The 25,973-nt window shown below is 40.2% G+C and overlaps 1 protein-coding gene across 2 annotated transcripts in view; it reads right to left on the bottom strand.

Moving 5' to 3' along the window:
* The window catches only part of EFL1 (elongation factor like GTPase 1), a 152,240-nt gene that overhangs the window by 2,613 nt on the left and 123,654 nt on the right, over window positions 1-25,973 (bottom strand). For both annotated transcript variants that reach the window (XM_034783431.1, XM_034783430.1), the window contains exon 19: window positions 16,753-16,937. In XM_034783431.1, coding sequence (XP_034639322.1) covers window positions 16,753-16,937 — 185 coding nt within the window. The remainder of the gene's footprint in view (window positions 1-16,752; window positions 16,938-25,973) is intronic.

Below are 25,973 nucleotides of genomic sequence, written 5' to 3'. Positions count from 1 at the left end.
ACTCAGCTGCTGTGTAACCCTGCAGGGATGTAAAGTCTCTACGCACCTAACTTGCCACTGCTGAAGTACTTAAGGTGCCTCAATTTTGGTGGCTGGGCATGCGTATAGACACTTCAGTCTGGACACTGCCCATCTAAATCATGCCTAAGCCCCAGCAGGATTCACAAACTATGTTTCCCTGCCTATCTTGTCTCTGGGTCTGGATCCAGGTTGCATGCTTTGAGCACACTTATACCCACCTTCCGCCCAGTAGTTAGGGAACCCTCCTGGGAGGTGGGAGAACCAAGTTCAAGTCCCTGACATGGGGATTCAAACCAAGCCTCCCATCTCCTGGGTGAATGCTCTAACCACTAGGCTAAAGGTTATAAGGGGGGCAGCCTTGTCACCAACTCTTTTTTTAAGGATTGACTCAGCTTAGGTGCCTAACTCTAGGAGAGGGTTCGCAGTTGTGAATCCTTAGTGCAGCTAGGTGTCTTCTTCCCTGAAGTTAGGCATGACCTCCATTTGAGGGGCAGGTCTTAGGCAGGCCACATCCCTGTCCTTAGCTTTTCTTTCTAGCTAGCTCAAGCAGCTCTCTGTTCAATGTGCTGGCTTTTGTGAATCCCTTTTTGGGTGCCTAACTCTCCCCATGCATTGTAGAGGGAGCCGAGGTGCAGAACTTGGGACTGTAGATTCCACTAGGCAGGCATGGTGCCTAAAAGTGAGGTGTTGCAGTGCCTAAGACCTCCTTGTGAACCCCACAATAGGCCTCTATGTTGACTTTTATGCTGGATGGTCAGAGCAATTATTGTTGAGTTCTTGGAAGTCCAAAAAGCCAAGAAATAAACACCTGATAACATGAAGGTCTGGTAACCTGTAGGTGCCCTTTGTTGCTGTTGGATTCTTGTACAAAGACACTTTAAACACGTCTTCTACACTGACTCATTAAAGATCTTTTCTTGGAAGAGACATAGCATGGGGGATGTACCCCTCAAAAGAGAATAGGGCTGCTGGTTCCAATTAATTGCTTTTCTTAAGCTGAAGAACACATTTGGACAGGAGATTGGAGAAAACTTGATTATCCTTGTCAAGGCTGGATCCCCACTTTGAACTTTAGGGTACAAATGTAGGGGCCTGCATGAAAACTTCTAAGCTTAACTACCAGCTTAGCTCTGGTTCCGCTGCCACCATTTCCCAATTCTAGATTCCCACCCTGGGAAGCCCTGAGAAAACCCTTTCACCAATTCCCTGGTGAATACAGATCCAAACCCCTTGGATCTTAAAACAAGGAGAAATTAACCATCCCCCCTCCTTCCTCCCACCAACTCCTGGTGAACACAGATCCAATCCCCTTGGATCTAAAACAAGGAGAAATTAACCCTTCCCCCTCCTTCCTTTCACCAACTCCTGGTGAATACAGATCCAACCCCCTTGGATCTAAAAACAAGGAAAAATCAATCAGGTTCTTAAAAAGAAGGCTTTTAATTAAAGAAAAAGGTAAAAATCATCTCTGTAAAATCAGTATGGAAATTAACCTTACAGGGTAATTAAACTTAAAGAGCTTAGAGGACTCCCCTCTAGTCTTAGGTTCAAAGTACAGCAAACAAAGATAAACACTCTAGTAAAAGGTACATTTACAAGTTGAGAAAAACAAAGGAAAACTAGCACGCCTTGCCTGGCTATTTACTTACAAGTTTGAAATAGGAGAGACTTGTTTAGAAAGATGTGGAGAACCTGGATTGATGTCTGGTCCCTCTCAGTCCCGAGAGCGAACACACACCCAAACAAAGAACACAAACAAAAAACCTTCCCCCCCCCCAAGATTTGAAAGTATCTTGTCCCCTTATTGGTCCTTTAGGTCAGATGCCAGCCAGGTTACCTGAGCTTCTTAACCCTTTACAGGGAAAAGGATTTTGGAGTCTCTGGCCAGGAGGGATTTTATAGTACTGTACACAGGACAGCTGTTACCCTTCCCTTTATAGTTATGACAATCCTAGATTGAAGTCACGCAGAAATCCTTAATGGAAACATCATAAGATTTTAACAGGTAGCTGTATTCCTGATAATTCTATAAGGCAGTGTTTCCCAAACTTGGGATGCCGCTTGTGTAGGGAAAGCCTCTGGCAGGCCGGGCCGGTATGTTTATCCACTGCGTCCGCAGGTCCGGCCGATTGCGGTTCCCATTGGCCGCGGTTCGCTGCTCCAGGCCAATGGGAGCTGCTCAAAGCGGCGGCCAGTACGTCCCTGGGCCCACGCCGCTTCCTGCAGCCCCCATTGGCCTGGAGCGGCGAACCACGGCCAGTGGGAGCCGCGATCGGCTGGACCTGTGGACGCGGCAGGTAAACAAACCGGCCCAGCCCGCCAGGGGTTTTCCCTACGCAAGCGGAGTCCCAAGTTTGGGAAACATTGCTATAAGGAATGCCTGCTAGAACCCTAGACTAAAGATTACAGTTAGCTCCTTCATTTACATTTGTAATACAATTTTTAAATTGCCAATTGCTGAACTATAAGTTCAGCTAAATGTGGACAAATAAGCAAGATCTTGTAATAGGTAACACAGATCTTTTTCCATTGGATAACGATGCAATTTTTTGTTAATCATGTCCTGAATACAAGTACTTAAATCAATAACTCTGTGTTTGTATGTGTGAATGAAAGATCCAGTTACAGTCAAGCCCAAATACAGACAAGTACTACTCAGACTACTGTGTTTGAACTTTTAGTACAGTGCTATCATCAGCTGAGATTCTGGAATTCTGTACACTGAATGAGTATGCAATAAGGTATGCAACAGATTGACAGAGTGAGACGGGTACCCAGAAGTCACCTACTTCAGGACAGGCTCAACAAGGAAAATAACAGAACACCACTGGCCATCACATACAGCCCCCAGCTAAAACCTCTCCGGCACATCATCAACAATCTACAACCTATCCTGGAAAACGATCCCTCACTCTCACAGACCTTGGGAGGCAGGCCAGTCCTCGCTTACAGACAGCCCCCCAACCTGAAGCAAATACTCACCAGCAACTACACACCAAACCACAGAAACACTAACCCAGGAGCCAATCCCTGTAACAAACCTCGTTGCCTACTCTGTCCCCATATCTGCTCTAGCGACACCATCAGAGGACCCAACCACATCAGCCACACCATCAGGGACTCATTCACCTGCACATCTACTAAATGTTATATATACTATCACGTGCCAGCAATGCCCCTCTGCCATGTACATTGGCCAAACCGGACAGTCTCTACATAAAAGAATAGATGGACACAAATTGGACATCAGGAATGGTAACATACAAAAACCAGTAGGAGAACACGTCAATCTTCCTGGACATTCTATAACACATTTAAAAGTAGCCATACTTGAACAAAAAAATGTCAGAAACAGACTTCAAAGAGAAACTGCAGAACTAAAATTCATTTGCAAATTTAACACCATTAATTTGGGATTGAATAGGGACTGGGAGTGGCTGGCTCACTACAAAAATAACTTTGCCTCTCCTGGACTTGACAGCTCCTCATCATTTATTGGGAGAGGACCACATCCACCCTGATTGAATTGGCCCTGTCAACACTGGTTCTCCATTTGAAAGGTAACTCCCTTCTCTTCACGTGTCAGTATAATAATGCCTGCATCTGTAATTTTCACTCCATGCATCTGAAGAAGTGGGTTTTTTACCCACAAAAGCTTATGCCCAAATACATCTGTTAGTCTTTAAGGTGCCACTGGACTCCTTGTTGTTTTTGTGGATACAGACTAACACGGCTACCCCCTGATACTTGACGCAATAATGAAACTCTTTTGATTTTACTACCGTTAGCGGCTATCATACTGAATTTAGAAGTTATAGATGTATACATGAATGTTCTAAGGATTAAATTTAAGAATCCACTTTAGACTTATTCTTACTTAGTAAACTTTATCATAGGTTCAAGGAATTAGTCCTAAATCATTAAGAGTGTTCATCAAATCTTAGGCTCATATAAAATGTGTGTGTAATCAAATCTGGGAAATGGTCCTTGGTGAATTGATGTTTGGGTAATTAACCAAAATTGTATGGGGCTTTAGTCCTGAGATTCAACTTTTCCTTTCCATTAGTGGACTATTATCTATGAAGAAGCCTAAAAGTAACTGGAATTAATAAGGCATTGAGGAACTTATAGTTACAATTAACAAGGTCACCTTGCAAGAATGTTAGATGCGAATACTGAATGATAAATTTGACCATGAATGTCAGTTTAGGTTATTCAGTTGATAAGTTTCAAAATCGTATGTTAAGTTTCTAATAATCATCAAAGCACTGCATTAATTTCTGTTGGGGTAATCAATACTTTTTATAAAAGACAAAGGTAATCTGGAGTCTGTTTCTTTAATTAAATCCCATGAATTACTGAGAACAGTAGTATAGGTAAATATCAATTGTGTTTTACACATTATTTTTCTCACAATAATCAAGGACATTATTTTAAATGGATTTTTGAAATACAAGGTTAGAGCTGTCGTAGCACTCAGACAAAAAGACCAGGCACTTCCAATTTGAGGCAGTTTTACCCCCAAATCTGGAATTTTTAAGTGTGGGGGGGAGGGGAAGGAGTCTTATTGTATTTATTGTACTTGACCCTGTTTTTAACTGCCATATGACATTTTAAGACAAGGAGGGCCATTTAAAACTATTTAAATTGAACTAACAAAAATAGGATAAGGAGATATTGACTTAAAATTGGAAAAATATGAAGAAAAATTCCCTAAAAGCGTTCCATTTTATAAACTATTAATTTAAACCCCCAGGTTTTAGAAAGCCCAGTTTTGCTGACATATTTGTAAATTATGAAGCTTAGTGTAATTCAAAAGTAAGAAATTACATTGCACTGTAAATCATGCGGTTACACTGACTAAAGCTGGAAATGGCTATTTTGGACAAGGTGACTTAAAAGTGCACCGTAGGCTCAACCTTGCAAAGCGCTGGGCCCACTGACCCTGAGCCATCAAAGTGCTGAAACATGTGCTTAAAATTAAGCGTGCGCATAATCCCAGTGAAATAAATGGGGTGACTCATACACAAAGTTACACCCAAACTCCCACTTCTGTTGGTGGAAACCGAACATGCTCACATGGTGGTCTGGCGGAAGACCAAGGAAAAAAATCAGTGCACTATAATATATTAGTATGAAAATTAGCTTCCCAAACAGGACTAGATGTTTTTTTCATATACACATTTGTGACTGACTGACCACAGGAATATCTGTGAAAATAACCTAAATCTGCACATTTCTACGGTCTCTGGCAGTGGCACTTCTGATTAACTGAGGCTCACAAGCTCATGATGCATAGCCATTCTGATATTTTGAACAAGAACTCATACTCTCATAATCTACACTTAAAACACAAAGATGGTCTCTTGTTTATGCTTATAAGTATGGGAATTTGGCTGCACAAAGAACTTCCAAAAAAGATTAGAATGATCCAGACTCGGGCCACTTACAAGGCTAATTGCTCTACTATGCTGAAGCTTCCCCATCATAGCAGGAAGATTAACCCAGGCACGCACACATGCACGTGAACACACAATATGCCTCAAGAAAAGCCTCCTCTGACCAAGGAAGGGATATGACAGAACATTCTATGGAGACTATTAGAAACCTCATTATACAGATCTAATTTAATTGGGAAATGTTTAGATACTATGTTGATGGGTGCTTGAGAAAAACCTAAGACGGACACATTTTTCCATTAATGTAGGAAGAAGTTATTTCACTAACATTAACTAAAATGTTATGCTTGGATGCCTCTTCTGTTGATGAAGGAATGGATGCTACGGACTTCACAGGCATTTCTAGCTCTCAGCAAAGTAGACTGCGTCGGAACAGGCTCCAAGAAAAAATAACCACCTTGTAGTACCAGTTAACAATAGGTTACCAAAAGGCATGACTGGCGTGGGCATGTTAGATAATATCATGCTAAATTATAGCAAAGAAGATACAACTAGAAAGAGTCTACTGGAATTCAGGAAACAAATTGTGCATTTGCCCTGAGAAGTCACCAACGCAGCCACAGAAGTATGGCCCTAACAGTGTGCAGAACTCTTGTGTGAGGCACAGAAAAAGAAAACTTTACATTGTCTGTCTGTGAAATATCCCTGACTCAGTGGGGTGAAGGCAAGAGCACAGAAGAGAGATCATCTATTTCTTAGTCACAGTCAGCCAATGGACCGAAGCAGATGAATGTATCAGGTGGTGACCGTCATGATCCATACCCTGTTCACAGAGTGTAGGCAGGCATAAGGATGAAACACTTCCCTATAATACTGCAGAGCAGTTCTCATCAGTTTGCTTCCATTGGGGAGCTGTCAGAACATTGGGCATAGGTTCTATGGGAGCAGTGCTGAGTAAGTTTTTGGCTCCTGAACTACTGTTTGTATATTTGGGGGCCACACAAGAAAAAGCCCTCAATGTCTATGTGGCTGAAATAGAATTTTTGTCAAAACAGAACCCTAAATGATTCATTATGTTCTCAATGGAACAATCCTTTTGGGATAGTCTGAGCTGCTTAAGAGAAAGCAAAGGTTGATCTTGGAGAAAAAAAAAAAGACATCCACAAATGTTATTTATCTTATGCGTCAAGTCATTTTCACTTAAAATTCCTTTGTAAGTTTCCAAATACTTTTTGTTGCAGTGCAAAACTTTAAAATAGAAGATAAAAATAGGACTTATAATACATTTTAAAAACAGACATGCCAAACTATACTGCACATACATGTTAAATATGACAGTTTATTAACATTGCTTTTTGCAATGGAAAATTTTGTTATATTCGCACACAAAAACCTCTGTCAAAACAGAATTAGGGTTGAGAATATACTGCCCTAGAACAATAAAACGTTACAGTTAAAAAAAAAATCAGGAAATTCAGTTAACAATCTAACAACCTTTACTCTGCCATGTTTTCTATGCCCATCCTCCACTTGGGGATTGAAAATGCTGACCAGAGGCCACATGAAACTATTCACACTTGTAATTCTAATACTGTCTAAGAGACATTGCTGGGAGGCACTATATATAGAGAGAAATAATAAACATTGTAATTGAAAATGTAAACTTCACTTGATTTTTTTTTCAATCTTTGTGATTATAGTTTTCCTGCCATTATGGAATAAATGCTTTTGACAGAATCGCAAGAAATCCAGAAGCATATTTTAAAATGCCACTACAGTGGATGCAATTTGACAGAGTTACAGAAATAAACATTTTTCTTTTCATTACGCAACTAAGAGTTCTCATTAGTATATATGAGCTCATTTTTACAGTAGCATGACCCAACCACTAGATAACAATCTGGTCAATGTTCAAAACAAGTAGTAGGGAGGACAATGGCAATCCACAGCTATGCAACTATCTAGTGGAAAATGGCTACTTCTCAAAAGGGTGTACGTTATAATTAGAAGAAAAAATGTTTTTAAAGTTGATTTGCAAAGCTAATTAAAAATTGTGGCTTTTAAAAAGTATATTTTGATTGAGCATTTAGGTAATGGATCATTAAAACAATTTTCTTCATTACAGGTGAAGTACTTTTCTAAATGCATCAATATAAAACGATACAATAAAATGAACTAGAGCACACTTTTGCTGGTAACAGATTTTGAGAATGGGATCTCATAAATGCAAAGCAAACTGTTTATGATGGAAGTGTTTTTATTCTGCCATGTAATAATTATTTCACTGATCTACTTTATATAAAGCTTTTGGAATCTATATTTTCTCTTTATTTAAGATTAGACTACAAGCAAGACACTACTAAAATTCCATTATAATTAAATACATCAATGAAATACATGCTGAAAATTCTGACAGAATAATGGCTAACCTCTTGTGTTCACCAACTCCCTTACAAAAGTACAAGCCAATTGAAGGTATAAATAAAATGGTGTTTATAATAACATCAGCCAGGGGGTGATGTATTTTTAGTAGGTGAACACATTAACTCAAATACTGTAGGGTATTCTTGAGAAAAAATAACTGTAAAGCACAGAAAGATTTAACTACACAGAATCAACCTTAAATACCAAATTTCCTAAACGAATCCTCAAAAGAAAGCACACACAACTCATTTACTATAGCAAGCTGAACACTAAAAGAAAAACAAGCTTAATTTTCTTTTAATCTAATTATCTACATGTTAACCATTCAAGGAAAAAATGTCTTTGTGACTTTAACACAGACACAACTCCTTACTAGAGAGACAGTCTCTAATAATTAACTCCTAAAAATGTTAATTGCTATTTAAGTACTATTGAGCATGGATTTTTTTCTTAAATCCTACAAACAGGTATATAACATGCTTATATATAAATACAGTATATAAAGTGTTTAACACTGGATATTAATAAGGATTCATTCCAATTCTAATAATATATTAGCCTGGTTTCGATGATGGTGATTTATGTGTATTCCAGTAGCACTATAGGCCCCATTGTATGGGGCACTGTAGCAATGTATGGCAAGAAACATTCCCTGAGCCTTACAGGCTAATCAGACAAGACAAAAAAGACCAGACACCTCCATTTTCTGAGTCCATTAAGAAGACAGCACTTATATGTTATAGTGATAGGTGCTATTTAAAAAACAAAGATAGCTCTCCCCTCCTTAGTCTCCTGAGTTGGAAGGTCACTGTCTGGCATCTGATGGGGGCATACCCTACAGTGTCTCAGTGACAGATATTGCTTCTGCCTTATCCCATCTGAAGCCATCTTCGAATCTTATTCAGATACAGTTAATTTGCAACTTGTATCCTCACAAACAGGCACTCTCTTTCTCATACACACATGCTTTTTTTTGGTTCCTCAAGCAAATTCCTTTGAAATTATTTTCCATGCTTTGTGCTGGCCCAAAGTTATTTCTGGAAAGTTTGAGCAAAGTCCATTTCATTTTTGAGTTGTGAGTGGAGGGGAAATACTTTCCCTATATGCTCTGATTGGGGTGTCTGTTCTTGTATATCTTTTTTAAATGGCTGAGATTAAAAACTTCAAACCTGACTTCTTTTATAGTCCTCATCGAGACTAAAACAAAAATGAAGAATCCACATTTGAAGAAAATTGGGGTCAGCAGTTGTAAAGTTGTGTATGTTTAACCTCAGCAGTTCTGTATATGCCCATTAAACTGTTTCTGTTTTGGCTTTGAAGGATTCCCTTATAGTTAAAGGTGCACTACAGTTTAGCAGTCTTTTTTCATTATTTCTACCTTCCAAAAGGAAGGAAATCCAAACAGGAATATTTGAACCAAAAAGCTAGTGTTAATGCAGTTTTAAGGATGAAAAATGTAGCACACAAGTCATACAAAATCCAAAGGTTAAAGTTTTACTGTAACATTAATTGATACCCAGTTTTATTCCCAGCCAAAAAAAGTAACTGCTTGCCAGACAGTAACTGTCCCATGCCCTAATATATGAACTAGATACATGGTTGTTTTTAGGGCCATTCATCAAATGCCACGGTGAGGAGTGTGGAACATAAGTAGAACAAAACAGAAATCTCTTCACTACTATTAGAGTCATCTTTAAAAGGAAATGGTATACCCCAGGGGTCGGCAACCTTTCAGAAGTGGTGTGCCGTGTCTTCATTTACTCTAATTTAAGGCTTTGCATGCCAGTAATACATTTTAACGTGTTTTAGAAGGTCTCTCTATAAGTCTATATATTATATAACCAAACTACTGTTATATGTAAACAAGGTTTCAAAATGTTTCAGAAGCTTTATTTAAAATTAAATTAAAATGCAGATCTTATCAGTTTAGCGTGATCCTTGCCCTTGCTTTTCCTTGCTGAGTTTTCCAATGTCTGGCACGTATTTGGATACTTTAAGCTGCACACAGGCTTCTGAGTGATCAGTTGTTAACCAGCTGGCAGGAGGTCAGCGGCTGGAACCCCAGATCGGCAGCTGAGGTGAGTGGAGCTGGCGGCTGGTAGGGCTAGCAGGGCTGGAGGCCTGGACTCTGTCTGGCAGGGGGCCTGCGCTGGAACTCCAACCAGAAGCAAGGTGAGTGGGGCTGCGGCAGGGACCCTGGCTGGCAAGGGGCCAGCAGCTGGAAACCCAGAGCAGCGACTGAGCGGCTCAGCCCGCTGCCACTCTGGGGTTCCGGCTGCCAGCTCCTGCCAGCTGGGGTCTCAGCCCGCTGCCAACCTGGGGTTCCTTCACCCAGGCCAGCAGCGGGTGCTAAGTGGGACCGGCAGCGGGACCCAGGCTGGCAAGGGGCCAGCAGCATGAACCCCAGAGCGGCGGTGGGCTGAGCAGCTCAGCCTGCCCCGCGTGCCATCAAAAACCGGCACGCGTGCCACCTTTGGCACGCATGCCGTAGGTTGCCGACCCCTGGTATACCCAATAAGTGATTTCTCTCCCAATTTATTCTATGCCCAGAGTGAGGAAATAAGAGTAAAGCACTGCTGGCTACAAATGTGGAGGATCTTTTCCATATTGACTCGCACTCTTCACCACTTATCCTCATCCCCAACCAGATGTTTTGTGTAAGACCTCAGAATCCAAGATCTTTAATGACTGTGATCCCATTTGTTCCAATTATTTGGAAAAAGTAAAGGTCCAGGTTCAATATTGCCCTGTATATCACTTTGTATTGCTGCAGATATGGAATGGGTTAACATACAACTATAACAAGTTATGAACCAAAGAATTATAAACAGTACATTTTCTTTTTAAATCTATTACATATAATTTCATACAGGTATCTGAAGAGAGAAACTGTAAAAATAGATTGCTGACTTCAATGACTAATCTGGGAAAAGTATGTAATTTTATTTCTGCTTTCTACTACTTAAAACTATTTTCCCTCAAAAGCTCAATTGGAAATTACACAGGTTTGGTAGAATACAATTGAAAAAAATGACAGAAGTCAGAAACTGGATAGCAAAGACCATTTATTTAAATTCTAAAACCAACTTCCAAAAGCCTTTACAGACCAAAGAAGTATTTTGATCCATGATATTTAATTCTCTTTCAGTGGCTGGAGATTTCAAAACATTCCTACTCTCCCATCAAATACGTTATGGAAAAAGTTTACATTTTTACCACAGTTTTTCCCCCACACCAAAGAGCAAAAGTGACACTTTGGAGTACGCTGTAGCTCTTAACATCCTCACAGGGCAGTGATAGATAGTTTTTCAATTTCTAAAATTTTCCTGGGGGTCAACCAGGATTAATATCTGCATAGACCATGCAGCACCTTATGGTTATCAGACCAACACTCGAGGTAACTGATCACTCAATGCTCTGAAAAGGTGGTTAAAAACCTAAAACAGGAGCTAGCAGCCAATGGGATTTGTAGCTAAAAGTCACAAATCAGTTTGTTTAATGAAAACAGTGACTAAGAATAATGATTTACATTTGTGTAGCACCTTTCTGCCTCAAAACTTATGTCAACACAAGGATTTTTTCTATAGGATTTCCCACCATAGTTATCACTAGTGCAATCCTTTGGTGGTAGCAACAGTGACAAATTTTATTTTTCTACTCCTTTGACTTCACTTATTCCACAATTTTTAGGAAAAAATGATAGCATAAAACCTTGGCAGGTTACATAACTGTCTGAAAAGGATTAGATTGTTTGGCAGTTCACCAGTATATGTTTCAAAGCCAGCTTGGCAAGATATTTAAATTTTAAAATGTGTTCTTCAGTTATGGAATTGCCCTACCACAAAACTGCAGTAACTGAACTAGGGCATACAGTTGCTTGTGTTTATAGTACTGAATTAAGAACAGCCCAGTTTCTCAGCTCAGTGTTACTCATAACATTACAGTCTTTTCATGAAGTGTTAGACCCTGATCCTGCACTTTGACATAGGAGTAGTCGCCATGAAATCAACGAGATCCCTTGTGTGTGCAAAATAAAGCATATGACCAAGTATGCATTTGTATGCGGTTTATGTTACTTGTATCCAAAAGTGGAATTGAGAACCTTTGTTTGTAAATGCCATAATGCCAGGCGCACATACACCTCTACCTCGATACAACGCTGTCCTCAGGAGCCAAAAAAAAAATCTTACCGCGTTATTGGTGAAACCGCGTTATATCGAACTTGCTTTGATCCACCGGAGTGCGCAGCCCCGCCCACCTGGAGCACTGCTTTACTGCGTTATATCCGAATTTGTGTTATATCGGGGCACATTATATCGGGGTAGAGGTGTACTTGCATTTGTAAGTTGTGAACTACAAACCGACCAGGTGCATCAGAGATTTAAAAAAGTTAACAAAAAAAAAATGAAATTTACTAACTCGCCTAGGCAGACTCACATTACATTATTTTTTAAAGACGTTTTAGTGTGTGGGAAAAAAACTGAATTTGGTATTCCTTAATATGACTTGTCTTTAGAGACAGAAAATTCACTGCTTTGTTCTTTCTCTGTTTTGAATATTAAAATTATCTATCGTCTTATGTAAACATTAAAATTCTCTTTGGAGACATACGACATTTCAAGACTTCAGAAAATTTCCCTAATCAAAGTCCTTCAGCTCCTCTTAGTGTGACCAGATAGCAACTGTGAAAAATTGGGACAGGAAGGTGGGAATAATAGGCACCTATATAAGACAAAGCCCGAATACCAGGACTTTCCCTATAAAGTCAGGACCTATGGTCACCCTAGCTCCAGTCCCACAAATGGATCTGTGAAAGTGGACCCTTAATGCCGCCCTTTGCAGTACAGGGGGCTTATGTGGCAAGTGTGAAAGTAGAAGCCTCTATATAAAGATGGAAGTTTCTCCGGAGGAACTCATCACACAGTCTTAATGTTTTGCAAAAACACAGCTTTTTAGAGGATGGTGAAGGGTAATATTTTTCAATCTTAATTACACAGAGTGAAATATTTATCTATCAATTTATATTTTACACTCACAAAAACTGCATTAAAAGAACATTGAGGTTGCAAAGTCAAGTGCTCGAAAGACAGGAATGCCAAAATAAATGTTGCCCAGGCAACCCTAGTTCAGGCTCCTTGTGTGTAAGCAGTGTGATAGTCTTCTATTATATGACCACATACAAATTTTTCTACAGGACCCTTCCTTTTTCAGTGCACAGGATGGATTTGCTTTGGGAATGAATCAAGGTTGTTTATTGAAGGAGACTTGTCTGTAGTAGCTCTGACTTATTTGTTGAAGAAGTTAGAAAATGTGTATTATAATTTTTTTCCAAATATTTAACAAGTGTGAGTGGAAGGAAAAGAACATTATAGCCACACTTTAATGACCTAAAACACTAATATCACAAAATTGGCTCAAGGCATCCTCTTGTCGTTTTTATTTATTTAAAAACCCCACAACTGTTCTGGCTAATTAAATAGCCACTATTTAATAGGCCTACTATGTGGAGACAGGTTTGAAAGGTTCCAGATGACTTCTAAGAATTACTTAAGTGTCAGGACTACCATGAAGATGATGATTCATTTGAAGCTCAGTCTGATTACAGATTAATAGATTTTAAGGCCAAAAGAACAGTTATGTCATCCCTTGTCTGACCACCTGTATACCACAGACCAAAGAACCTCACCCAATAATTTCCACATCAAGCCCATAATTTCTGTTTGTGTTATAAATTTGTAAAAGATATAGTCTTGATTTAAAGTCTTCAGATGAAGAATAATCTACCATCTACCACATTGAACCTTCTTTTCTCTAACTTTTCCTAGAAATTTACAGTAAATTGTGGAGATTATTCTAATATTTATCTAACATTACTCTAAAGAATTTGGACAAAGTCACATATTTACTTTTGAAATGTTTCTTTTACCTTGAACTAATTAAAACAGTAAAATAATAGCTAATCATTACCCAATTTGGAATGTGTAAATTGGCTTCAACAGGAGAGTATGCCCCAGAATACCCCATGCCCCAGTAGTTAGTTAGGGAGATTTCTTGGGAGGAAGGAGACCAAGTTCATATCCCTACTGTACATCTGGCAGAGCAGAGTCTTCAGCCTGCATCTCCCACAGCCTGAGTGAGTGCACTAACCACTGGGCTAAGAGTTACAAGTGGGGATGACGTTCCCCACTATGCTGCCCTTCTGGCTGTTTTGTGAATCTAGCCCTTTAAAAATGCCCAGAAAGAAAATGTTTTGTGTTGAATTACATTTCATTTGACCCAAATGGGACTTTTTATGTTTGCTGGAAAATGTTGGCATTTTCGGATTTGGTTCAATGTGAACCAATTTTTCCCTCCCAATTTTACAGGACTGCCAGCTAATTAAAAAAATCAGTTATTCGCCCAGCTCTAGTCACATATTTCTTCTGCCTTGACAAATGAATCAGGATATCATTTCACTCAAATCTAGAAAATCCCATGACAAACAGACAGATTGTACAAAGGGCACCTATGATGCTAGAGAGTAGTTGTCAGAAACAAATTTGCCCACATTTCCGTAACAGTAGCAATTACATTTTTGGAACTGGAAATTTGCTCAAGCAGTTACTGAAACTATGGCTCAGTTGCAGAAACTGTGATATAGTACTACACATGAACATACTCTTTCCATCCTTCTGAGAAAATCTGGGTGTTTACATACATATGGGTTCATTTAGTGGGAGCATAGTAGTTGTGAATCCTAAAGAAACTCACAAGGAAAATTCATTATCTGGTAACTTCCTATCTGGAATTAACCCCCCCCCCCATTGATTTACCTGCTGGGCACTGATACTGGAGGCACTTTAGATTTGTTACAAAGGTGCTCTGGAGATAAGCCACCCCCCATTAGTTGCTCTCCAGATGAGTACTCCCAAAGCCCTAGAAACACTTAACACAGTAAAAAGCAACAGAGGGTCCTGTGGCACCTTTAAGACTAACAGAAGTATTGGGAGCATAAGCTTTCGTGGGTAAGAACGTTAGTCTGAACAGATTCAGACTAACACGGCTACCCCTCTGATACTTAACACAGTGGTTCCTGCCCCTTTTTTTGGTTTGGAGCATCTCATTTGTAATGAATTTGAATGTAAACACCCCTCCTCCCCAATATTCCTAAAGCTGTCACTGAATCTCACCTATTTTCGGTCCATTTTCTCTCCTTTCTTTCTGGTCTGTTTTTTAAGGTCTCCTTTTTCCTTTCTGAGTACTTTCGAGGTTTTGCTCCTCATTTTTTTAAACTTTGTTTTCTTTCTACCCCATTGTTTCCCCAAATCTCCTCTCCCCTTCTTTGCCCTTCTGTGAAGCCTGAGTTCTCGGTCTTTTCCCCTTCTTCCTCTCTACAGTTCATTGCATGACCTGTATGTATACTGAGCTAAAATTACATAATGCTGGAAGAAGATGAGCAAGCTACAGTAATATTACTGCCTGAGAAGGTTAAGCACTTGGCACACCACATTCTGTAATACTGGTGTATGGTACCACCACTGAGAAAGAACAAAAAGTAGTTTCCTCAGTGTACTACAACGGGTGTTCCCACACACTTTCACAGTGTGGATCTCTCCATTGTGACTGCATAGACTCTTCTTCCTTTCCACCATTAGTGATCACATAATATTCCTGTTGTGACTACAGCAATAGTTCACATAGAAATAATATTAAGAATGTATTTTTAGCGCTCTTTTAGTGCAATTTAGGAGCTGGAAATAAGGAAGAGGAGCCAGCATCATGTACCAGGCATTTCTCTGTGGATCACCAGCAAGCATTTCATTGAAAAAGAGTGCTCTACAGACCACAGTTAGCAACCTCTGCTCTATACTATCACTGTAAGAAACAGATCTCAGACGCACTGGGGAGAATTGATTTATCACAACATAGCAACTCAATAGACAAGAAAGATAATACACATTTGATTTTTAATTGATTTTTCAAAGTCTGATTTCTCACTTTGAAAACAGATTTTAAAAAGTGACCAAAAAAGTTAAACTGCAGCTAAGCATTATTTTAAAATATACAGTTGAAATGGATAGTGCAGACCTACTGACTGTTGTTCCTCATGAACCTGTTTTTAGCTCCTTTGACGGGTCTGTTGAGCCTTTTTACTATTCACTTTTGTTCCTCTTGAACAAAGAGCTGAAACTGAAAGCTTGCCCTGCCTTCTGTACTTCAAGATCAATTATCCCTATATGGGAACAGAGTGGCATGTCTCTGAACTGATTTCATTTCTTAGAGGTTTCCCCACCGACATCTGTCCCTATGTAGAGGCATCACTTTCATCTCCCCATTTCTTTTTGAAGTGCCAAAGACAGACACCATTTCCTTTCCAAAGGAAAGGGTCTTGAAAACATCCACCGCCAATCCTGGCTTGGAATTATCCAAACCTATTTCTTCTGCTTTCTAGTACCTAAATATATGTTGATTAGTGCCTTATAACTACTGAAACAGTAGTATTGTCTAGAAAAATTTGCTGATCAACAACAGAATATTTTTCTGACCAATAAAAGTTTACTTCTCATATGACAGGAATTATATTTATTGCCACATTTTTGTCTTAATGGTAACATTTACTTGAAGCAAGTTACCATATAACCCACATGAAAACAGCAGCATATCAACTCCAGAGAAAATATTTTGTGAAAAAGTTATTTTGTTATCAAAACACTTCTTTTACTTTTCAGAACAATCGAAAACTATCCAGACAGGATAGAAATATTTATTTCTGAAGAGCATAAAAAGGTACTTTTTCACCTTGATTTTGAAAAGAATGAATCAAATGCATGTCTTGACCAAAATGTAACCCTTTTCCCCCTTATTTTTTTTCTTGCCACATCTACAGGAAATAGATCACCAAAACAGATGGAATGAATAGATCTTTTACCTCCCAGTGGCTGAACACCAGCTGCGGACTGGCCAGGCCACTTGTTCTCTTCCTGATTTCATCAGCAAACCCAAAGCTTTCTGCTACTGGCAGCACGGCCTTAATAATAAACATGTCAGTCCCCTCTTTCATCTCCTCTTGTAACACCCGGCCTTCTCGTTTGGACAAGACAGCGTATACACGACCTGCAAAGGCATAAGTCTTATTAGTTTGTTGAGCCTTTCACTGTATTTGCTTCAAGACAAACACATAATTATTTATTTAGGAAAGCTAAGTATTAAATATAGGGTATACTTTCTATGACTCAGTATCTTTCCTGTAAGATTGTGGGTGGACTAATTAAAATCATACAAGGCATACATTTGTCAGTTACTAAAACATGCAAATCCACTGTATATACATGTTTAATAAATCACTACTACTGTGTGGTTGTTACACTATGTACATTTTATGACAATATGATGTATATTTCTCAAAGGCATACTGCAGCAAAGAAAACATTTGTATAAATATCCATTAAGCTTGAATATTTTAAATTGTATTATCTGAAAAGAATGTGGGAGTGTGCTGTTATTTTATTTGTAAATATCCCCATTGTCGGTCAACTTGGCTTTGATATTTGAAAGTTATTATCTGTCACTCCCCACTACTTATTACCTATTCTCACACACTATAAACATTCCACACACATAGAGATATAAATGTAAAGAGTAATTATTATCAAGTGAAATTAAATCCTTTAAGGCCAGTGAGTTGGGCTTTCTGAGGGGAACTTTGCAGAGGATGTGAGGTGAGGGAATCTAACCCACAGACAGGCCAATAACAAATGAGAACAATCGCTACTGCATCTTTGCAGCCTCACTGCAGGTCAGTAGATTCAAATAAGTGTGGATCCAACAGCTCTTGCCTATCACCTCCAATGACATTTTCTGCTCCTGCCAGGACACACCCCCTCCTAACCCACCCTTCATGTGGTCCTCTGCATGTGGGTGAATTTCGCCTTTACTATGTACCTTGTCTTCTTGTTACTTACAAAATTTGAAAAAAGTGTTTTAGGTTCTAAACTGTGAAATCAGACACAAAAGTCAGAACATTTTCAAGATAAATGTACTGGATGTGGCGTGCATGTATGAGATTTGTTGATATAAGCTAAACAACTGCAAGCCTAAGGAATCCCTGAGAGCATGTAGGGAATTCTGAAACACCAAAAGGTTATATTTTTATACAGCTCCCAACTGCTGATTTATTGTACAAATGTACATTACTTTAAAACACAAGCTTAGACATACATTGCACAAGAGCATTATCAAGGTCACTGGAAATATTCATGGTAATATACAGAATTTATTAAAATTGTTAAGGCAAATAAGTTCCAAACTACATTACAGGATATTAAGATTATATTTTAAAATATTCATTGTATTCCTTACGTTTAATAGCAGAGCTGAAACCTTGCATACAGATACACCAGCTATTATCAGCACCATTTATTACAAAGAATCTGTCAAACCTACTGGAGAGACACATGTTGAGCTATTCTGGGCTAAGTGTTATTGAAGTCTGTTTCCCCAAAACATACAAGCTAGTAGAGATTTTTTTTTCATCTCAATAAAGGTTTTTCAATTATATGTATTTCATCCAAGTAGTTTGGATTGTTGCTTCAGTCATTGCTACCAGAGAGAAGTTATATGAGGATCTGAGTCTACAAAGTATAACTGTTCTTTGGGATAAATCCTGAAATCCACCCACTCTCCACCCCCTTTCGGACTACACTGGAGTGGAGAACTGGAGTGGGTGTGGGAGTCAGGATCTTAGAAGCCACAGGGGTTTGTGTGTAAATGCTCTGAATGCTGCAGAGCCTAGTCCTTGAGGGGAGGAGTGGGAATCTGAATCACTGGAAGAGGTGCTGAGGGTAGGCTAGACTAGTACATTGTTTTATCTAATAGGTTAAATACTGGCCACAGAGGGTCTGATCATAGCTCCAGGCCCAACTGCAAGTGGGTTTCTAACCCGTACCAAATTATCTTTTTGACTGGTTGTGTATGTACATGTGCTTGTATGTATGCTGGAAGCACCTTTTTTCATCTCTAAATACCTGAAAAGGAAATTTATTCTGAAGTTATGACAGTACCTCAAAAGTAGAGCAATATTTTGATGCTGCAATATACCAAAAAGCCTGAATAAGATGTAATTTACGTATGCATCTGCTCTTAATGAAGTTCAACTCTTTAAAAATAAATAGATGCAAACGAAAGTAAATATGAAATTAACAAGAAACTGACTACTCAGGCTCTATGAAGTGAACAGAATCGCATCCTATATAGCTATAGCTCTATACGAGCTAGAGCTGTAAAGAACAGTACCAATGTTTATGTTATCAGTAGAACAGTGCTATGGTAAAAGGCATTTCATCAAAACTTCACTCATGTCAGCAAAATCCAAGACAGAAACTTGCCAGAGGAAAAAGGAAAAAGAAAGAAAGAAAGAAAGATCAACAGCCTAAATGATAAATTTCTTACCTGATCATTTTCTTGCTATTCATTACTAATGGGCTAATGCCCCCTCACCCACCTGTGGAATTCAGAAGTGGTCCAATGTTGTTGCTGGAGGTTCCGAGACTAAGCTCTGCCCTTCAGCTCAGGACACCAGAAGAGTTTTTCCACAGCTGTAGAAACACTTCAGCAGCCAATTAGCATTGAGACAACTTGAGATAACATATTAAATTAACCTCTCCCTTTCGATTAAAAATTCAATTTATATTCTGGTCATTGAATTTGAAGAGGAGCTGCTAACAAAGAAAATCATCAGGTAAGACATTTCTCATTCTGTTGCATCTCTCCTCATTCATTACTAATGGGAAGTAGTGAGCAATGAATCCCAGAAGTAAGGAGGGGAAGGATAAGCAGAGTTTAATTATTATAGTAGAAAAACAGACAGGAATGGAAGTTCACCCCAGATAAAGCAAGTGCTTTATAAACTAAGGAGTTATTTGAGAACCAACCCAGTAGCACCTGCCAAAGGATGCCTCTGCAGAGGAATGGAAACATACTTTGCAAATCTTTCTCAGATGAGGCTCTCACACTTTCCCCCCACTCTCTCTCTGGACTTCTGTGAATAGTTTTCCAGATGCACAGCACACCAACTGCTGCAGGATTTTGACATCTTGCCTGCAGCAACCTGGAGGCCCTAAGGCATTGGCAATTTGGATACAATGAGATGAACAGGGTACAACTGGCATATGTAATCCATATGCTTGAGATATATCTTTAGAGCTCTAGGTACGCCCATTTATGCCACAACTTTCCAAGGATCAGAACAAAGTGACGAGAGAAGTTTTCCCCAGGAATTGTGGCAGAGGAGCTTACCTTGAATTGAAAGGTTACTGGAGCTATATGGATAACCTTTTCCTCTAACGAAGGATGGTTCTTGCATAGTTATGGCAGCTAATTGCAAAATTTGCCTTTTGGAGATAATGGTGACTAGAAAGGACAGCCACAGGCTTGCCTAATTTGTCATTGTGATTAAACTTAGAAGCTGATACTCAAAAGGAGGATCCGATGTACTTGTCTACACAATATTGCTAGGGCTGATATCCATGTTTTTAAGGTGCTTCTCTGTAGGATCCAACCAGACTGCCTACAGAAACGCTAGTGTAGCTGAGATCACCACAGAACTTTGGGATTATTATAATATCTGTATCACAACAGCATCCAGAGGTCAGGGACCCACTGTGCTTGACTCTGCACAAAGAAAGAGGCAACCATCTATGCCCCAAAGAACTTTCTGTTTCCCCCCACACCAGAAACATACATTTGCCCATATCAATGAATAAAATATTCTGGTTGAGTTCTGGATACCAAACTGTATGAGAGGCTAATGGAGAATCTGTCCAATGAACTACAGTTCTCCTCCGATGCCCACGCTGTTAGCTGTAGGTGTTCCCAGTATGAATGAAGGAGTTCCTGCTTCAAGAGGTCTGTTTTCTGCAAGGGCAATGTGAGATCCTTGGTTACCTAGCTAGTCCCAAGTGCCTTCTGGATCAGTGGAGGACTAGGAGGACGACTACAACTCTCTTTTCCTCTTTCCTGTATCCTTTATGTGAACTGTCTTGAAAGGTAGCAGATTCTTCTCTATCCAAGACATTATTTCCATTGCCATGAAGAAGCTTTGGCCTCTGGTTATTCCCTGGTTTTGGAACAGATATAAACACTCATATCTCAGTCATAAGCCAACCACAACAGGAGGTAGGAGGAGGTTTCCTCTGTGAGTACCCACATTGTTTCTTACGCCTTCTACTGATGCAGCTGGTACTGATCACTGTCACAGACAGGATACTGGGCTCAATGGACCACTGATCGGATCCCATATAGCCATGTTTGTATTTTTTAAAAGACACTCAAAGAGGTGTAAAAATGGAACAACAGGATGTGTACTATGGGATTTTGGAAATTTGTTTTTCCAATGCTTCCATAGCGAGTACAGTATGCAAAGGTCTAGAATGAAAGTTGAGCTGGCTTTCAGCATGTTGTTTGTACCTACCTGCCTACAAAGGGGCATTCAGATGCGATCTGAAAATGACACCTAACTTTGCACCGCATAAAGTGCATAGTTCTATACCCAAAGAAGACATTTCAGCAGGTACATTTTGAGAAAACCATGCAGCGGATGAAGCTTATGCATGGCACCAGCAATCCTAGGCATTGGAGAGAATTGAGGACTGATGACATCTCAGGAAATGAGGGATGTAATGAAGTTTTGGATCTTTGCAAATACTTACCATTATTGTAATTATGCCCAGAGCCATGTCTGTTCTGACCTATGGATTAGCAATTCTCTGCATTAGGATCAAAAGCTCTTCTTGATTTTGATGAACTGGTAACTATGGATGCTTCCCAGCAGCTGTTCACTTAGTGTCCATACATGGATATAGGTGCATAAGATGCAGCCAGTGCCTTGCTCTGACTACAGCAGCCACTTTATACTCTGGGTACAGCTGGTAGATCCTGGGGTCTTGTACACAAATGCTCTTTTTGTCTGAGTTGTGCAGATGATTTTCTTGGTTTGGAGGAAATTTATCTAGGCATCCTTGGAAACTTCTGTTCCAGATTTTTCCCTCTGCCAGAGGAAGAGAACCTTCTTGGATGCCCTGGGTGTCCGTAGTAACCAGTGAATTGCTATGGTGGCTTTGACAGCGAGGATAGAGGCCTCTCTGTAGTCTTAGCTACTAGTCTCTCTAATGTTTCTCCAATAGCTCCTCCCCTGTAAGTTTGCATGCACAAGATATCCATTTAGGATGAGCTATTCCTGGGTGCAACGTGGCTGCCTTATAGCCATCAGGTTAGAATCCACTGCTTGTCACAAATCACATCAAGGGTTTGACCAAGACAGAACCTGAGACATCTCGTTCCAAGCAAAGTTCATACTCCTAGAAGATAAGCCGCTTGTTTGCCACAAAGTAGGCTTTCCTTATTAAATGTATGAAAAACCTTTGGTCTGAATAACTACAGCTGTGCAGTGTGTCATCACTTTTATGGTCTATGGGGTCTTTTGGAAGGAAGTCCCTTTCTGAAGGTGTGACTATGTCTTTCACTACTGGAGCTACTGCTGTATCAGAATTTGGCTCCCAAAATTATATAAAAACAAAGAAATTTCATAAAATGGTTTAGTTTAACATTTAGTTTAATCAGGTGTCCTCATTTGGATCTTATGACTCCCTCACAAGGCATCAATGAGAAAACATGTATCTAATAAGGCTTAACAGGGAAGATATTTGATTAATATTAATGAGTTCCTTGCAAGCCACTGACTGCCATCCTGTTCTGGAAAAGTTACGTAAGGTTTTTTGTTTTGTTTTGTTTTGAATGCATGTGTGGTACTTCTTTCCGCAGCTGTTCACAGGTGGGAGGATAGTACACTACCCATCATGACACCGGGATCACACAGCAGAAGAGGGGTGTTGGTACACATCTCTGGATTATGGCAGGCAGCCTTTCAGGGTCACAGGGACATCTAGCACCCAAATAAGTATGATAGGAGCAACCTAGTACTACTCGGAGCTTTACTCAGTAAATCAGTGTCATTTTGAACGTCGGAAGGGATTGACCTGTCTGTGTCTCATGAAGGCACATCTTCATGGGGACTGGAATCCGCATGTGCCTCTGTTCTGGTCACAAATGGCCTGAAGGGCTCCTAAGGCTTTCATGTGGGGTCCGCATGTGGAGCAGTGGTATGCAGGAGAGACCGTTTCCCACCATTCAGCATCTCAAGTGAATTTCCCTGCCAGAGCAAGGGTTTATGGCTGATCAGGCACAATTCCCATTCTGCCTCTGCCTGAAATCTGAGCCCCTTTCCCTGGCAGAGTGAGGGCCTTTGGGCTGAAAACCAGACAGGCAAAATTTCCAGTAGGCTGCAGCCTGATGCAGGGCTACACAGGTATGCTGCAAGGTGAGGGAGAGACAGTGAGCGTGATACAGAAGAGAGAACTTGTAGGAGAAATTCCAAACACTCCCCCAGGGAGAAGGCAAAGGAGAAGGGTTTTAACCCCTAATTTTCATCCCACCTCTTCATTAACAATATTAATCGCTGCCTTGGGAAGGACAAATTTGCTTTTGCCTTTTTGAGACCTCGAGTTTTCAGGGCTTACTCTTGATCATGAGAATCCCCTGCTTCGCAGTGGGAGGAAGGACAGCTGTGTAGGAGTTCTGATTCTTTCCGCAAAGAGGTTGGAATCCACGTTGGTATCAGGGATGGGGGCGGGAGGGGATGAACCTCTGGATCCGTTCAGGGTTTCTTCCCCCTCCAGCTCAGGTCAGTTGTGGGATTTATCACCTGAGCTGGTGGGATAGCTTGCTCCTGATCCTTAGACTCTTGCCCCAAAAGCTCAGAAGGCTCCTCATTGGGCTTTTCTGCAATGGACTGGCAGCTCCTCGGTGCAGGGGGGGGACCTGACATGCTCGTTTGACTCCGACTCCTGTGCTCTGGCAGTGTGAGGATTGGCTGTCTGGGAACAATTCACTCTCTGTAGTGCTTGTAAATGCTGTCTCACATAGGGAACACTGCTTAGATTTAAGGCAGGTGTTTGCAGGACAGCTCTGCCATGCCTGAGTGGGAGCAGAGGAGTCCCGCAAGGAGGTGCGGTAGCAGCAGATCCAGGTGGTTGAAATCTCCATGCTGCTATTTATCCAATCCAGGGGAGGAGGAAGATTCTAAGTTGCAATTGCATGAAAATATATAAAAATAAAGATTTTACAACAAAATGGTCAAGAGAAACTGAACCACGAACTTGTTCCAGGCCAGAGGCAGCAAATCCGGTGGCCTGAGCTGAAAGGCGGAGCTTAGTCCTGGGGTTTCCAGCAAAAACACTGGACCGCTTCCGAATTCTCCTCAGGTGGGGAGCATTACCCCATTAGTAACGAATGAGGAGAGAAGCTGTGCAACAGAAAGACAGCAATATTAACAGGGAGCACCAGTTAAATAATCACTGAGCATCTGATATTCAGAAGGTTCACGATGTATTTGGAGCTTTCCAGAAGAGAGAACTGTTTAAGAAAACAGGAGAAGAAGTGGGTATAGAAGGAGTTTTGTAGTGAATGACGTAAAATAATCAAACATTAAATCTACTGGACAGGAGCAGATGCCTGTGGGAAAGTTAGAAGGTGTTTGTGAGATCCATGTATCTAATTTTAAAAGAAGTCCCATTCAATTAGACATATGCAAGCTTACAACATATTTCTGCCCCTCCTCCCATTTTTATAATGTCTTCACTGCCAAAAACAGTGGGCTTTTACAGGAGAAGGACTGTACCGGGGAAAGGATTGTGCCCAGACTAGGAAGGCATCCAGTCTGTGATCGAAGCTTATTGAAACATCTCAGAGGGTGAGATTTTATCTGTATTCAGTTTTCTTACTGTATTAGGTTTAGAGTTGCGTGTTTTATTTTATTTTGCTTGGTAATTCACTTTGTTCTGTTTGCTATTACTTTGAACCACTTAAATCCTACTTTCTGTATTTAATAAAATCATCTTTTACTTAATAATTAACCCAGAGTATGTATTAATACCTGGGGGGAGGGGCAAACAGCTGTGCATATCTCTCTATCAGTGTTAGAGGGCAAACAATTTATGAGTTTACTCTGTATAAGCTTTATACAGGGAAAAACAGATTTATTTGGGGTTTGAACCCCATTGGGAATTGGGTATCTGAGTGTTAAAGACAGGAACACTTCTTAAGTTGCTTTCAGTTAGGTTTGCAGCTTTGGGGCACGTGGTTTAGACCCTGGGTCTGTGTTGGAGCAGACTGGCGTGTCTGGCTCAACAAGACAGGGTGCTGGAGTCCCAAGCTGGCAGGGAAAGTAGAGGCAGAAGTAGTCTTGGCACATCAGTTGGCAGTTCCCAAGGGGGTTTCTGTGACCCAACCCATCACATATATTAGTTATCTCGCTGTAAAAACCTCACCTTTTTTGGCAGTGAAATCATAGCCTTAAGCAGCAGTAAATTACACTGAATTTATAGTTTCAGAATTGGTGTATTTACTTAAAATCTTATGTAGTTAGGGAACCAGGAAGTTTTAAAAGGTAATATATATTGCTGAAGCAGTAATGGGGAATACTTCTAAAACATGCATTTGCTGGATGTTGGAAAAGTCTGACATTATTTCCAGGGCTACACTGAAAAATATAAAATTGCTCTTACATAACATGTCAGGAGTAGTTTCATCTCATTTTTAAAACACACCCACTCTTTTCTCCAACTTTCTCATCTTTCTTAATAGCATTATTAGCCATTTCAGTCCATTTTGGCCAATTTCCATAATCTAGCACTCAACTCAAGTAGACAAAATGGACACTGAGGAGATACGCAAGCAGGAGGCTGTCAGGGTGAAAGTGTGGGGATGCCATGGGGTGAATGACAGGAGGATCTGAACCAGCAACGGTCGCAGATGCCCCAGTCTCACCCACATGCTGCATTCTGCTGCACAGGGAGCTTGCACAGAGCAGGATACACTGCTGGGCAGGTGGGTGCACCTCAGCATCCAGCAGGACTATACCAGTTCTGCTGTACATGGGCAGTCTGCAGTAGAGGAAGATGGGTGGTTGAAATTACCCTTTTATGCTCATAAGTATCTCTTGCTTTGATGCGAGGACTTAAATGCACAGAATAGATTAAGTTATAAAAGCTACTTTATTAGATATGAAAGTCATATTTCATGATAGACTTTTATGGA

This window comes from Trachemys scripta, chromosome 10 (assembly GCF_013100865.1).
Source record: "Trachemys scripta elegans isolate TJP31775 chromosome 10, CAS_Tse_1.0, whole genome shotgun sequence".
NCBI lineage: Eukaryota > Metazoa > Chordata > Testudines > Emydidae > Trachemys > Trachemys scripta.
Note: the sequence above shows the minus strand (reverse complement) of the source record. Positions and strands in the feature narration are given on the sequence as shown.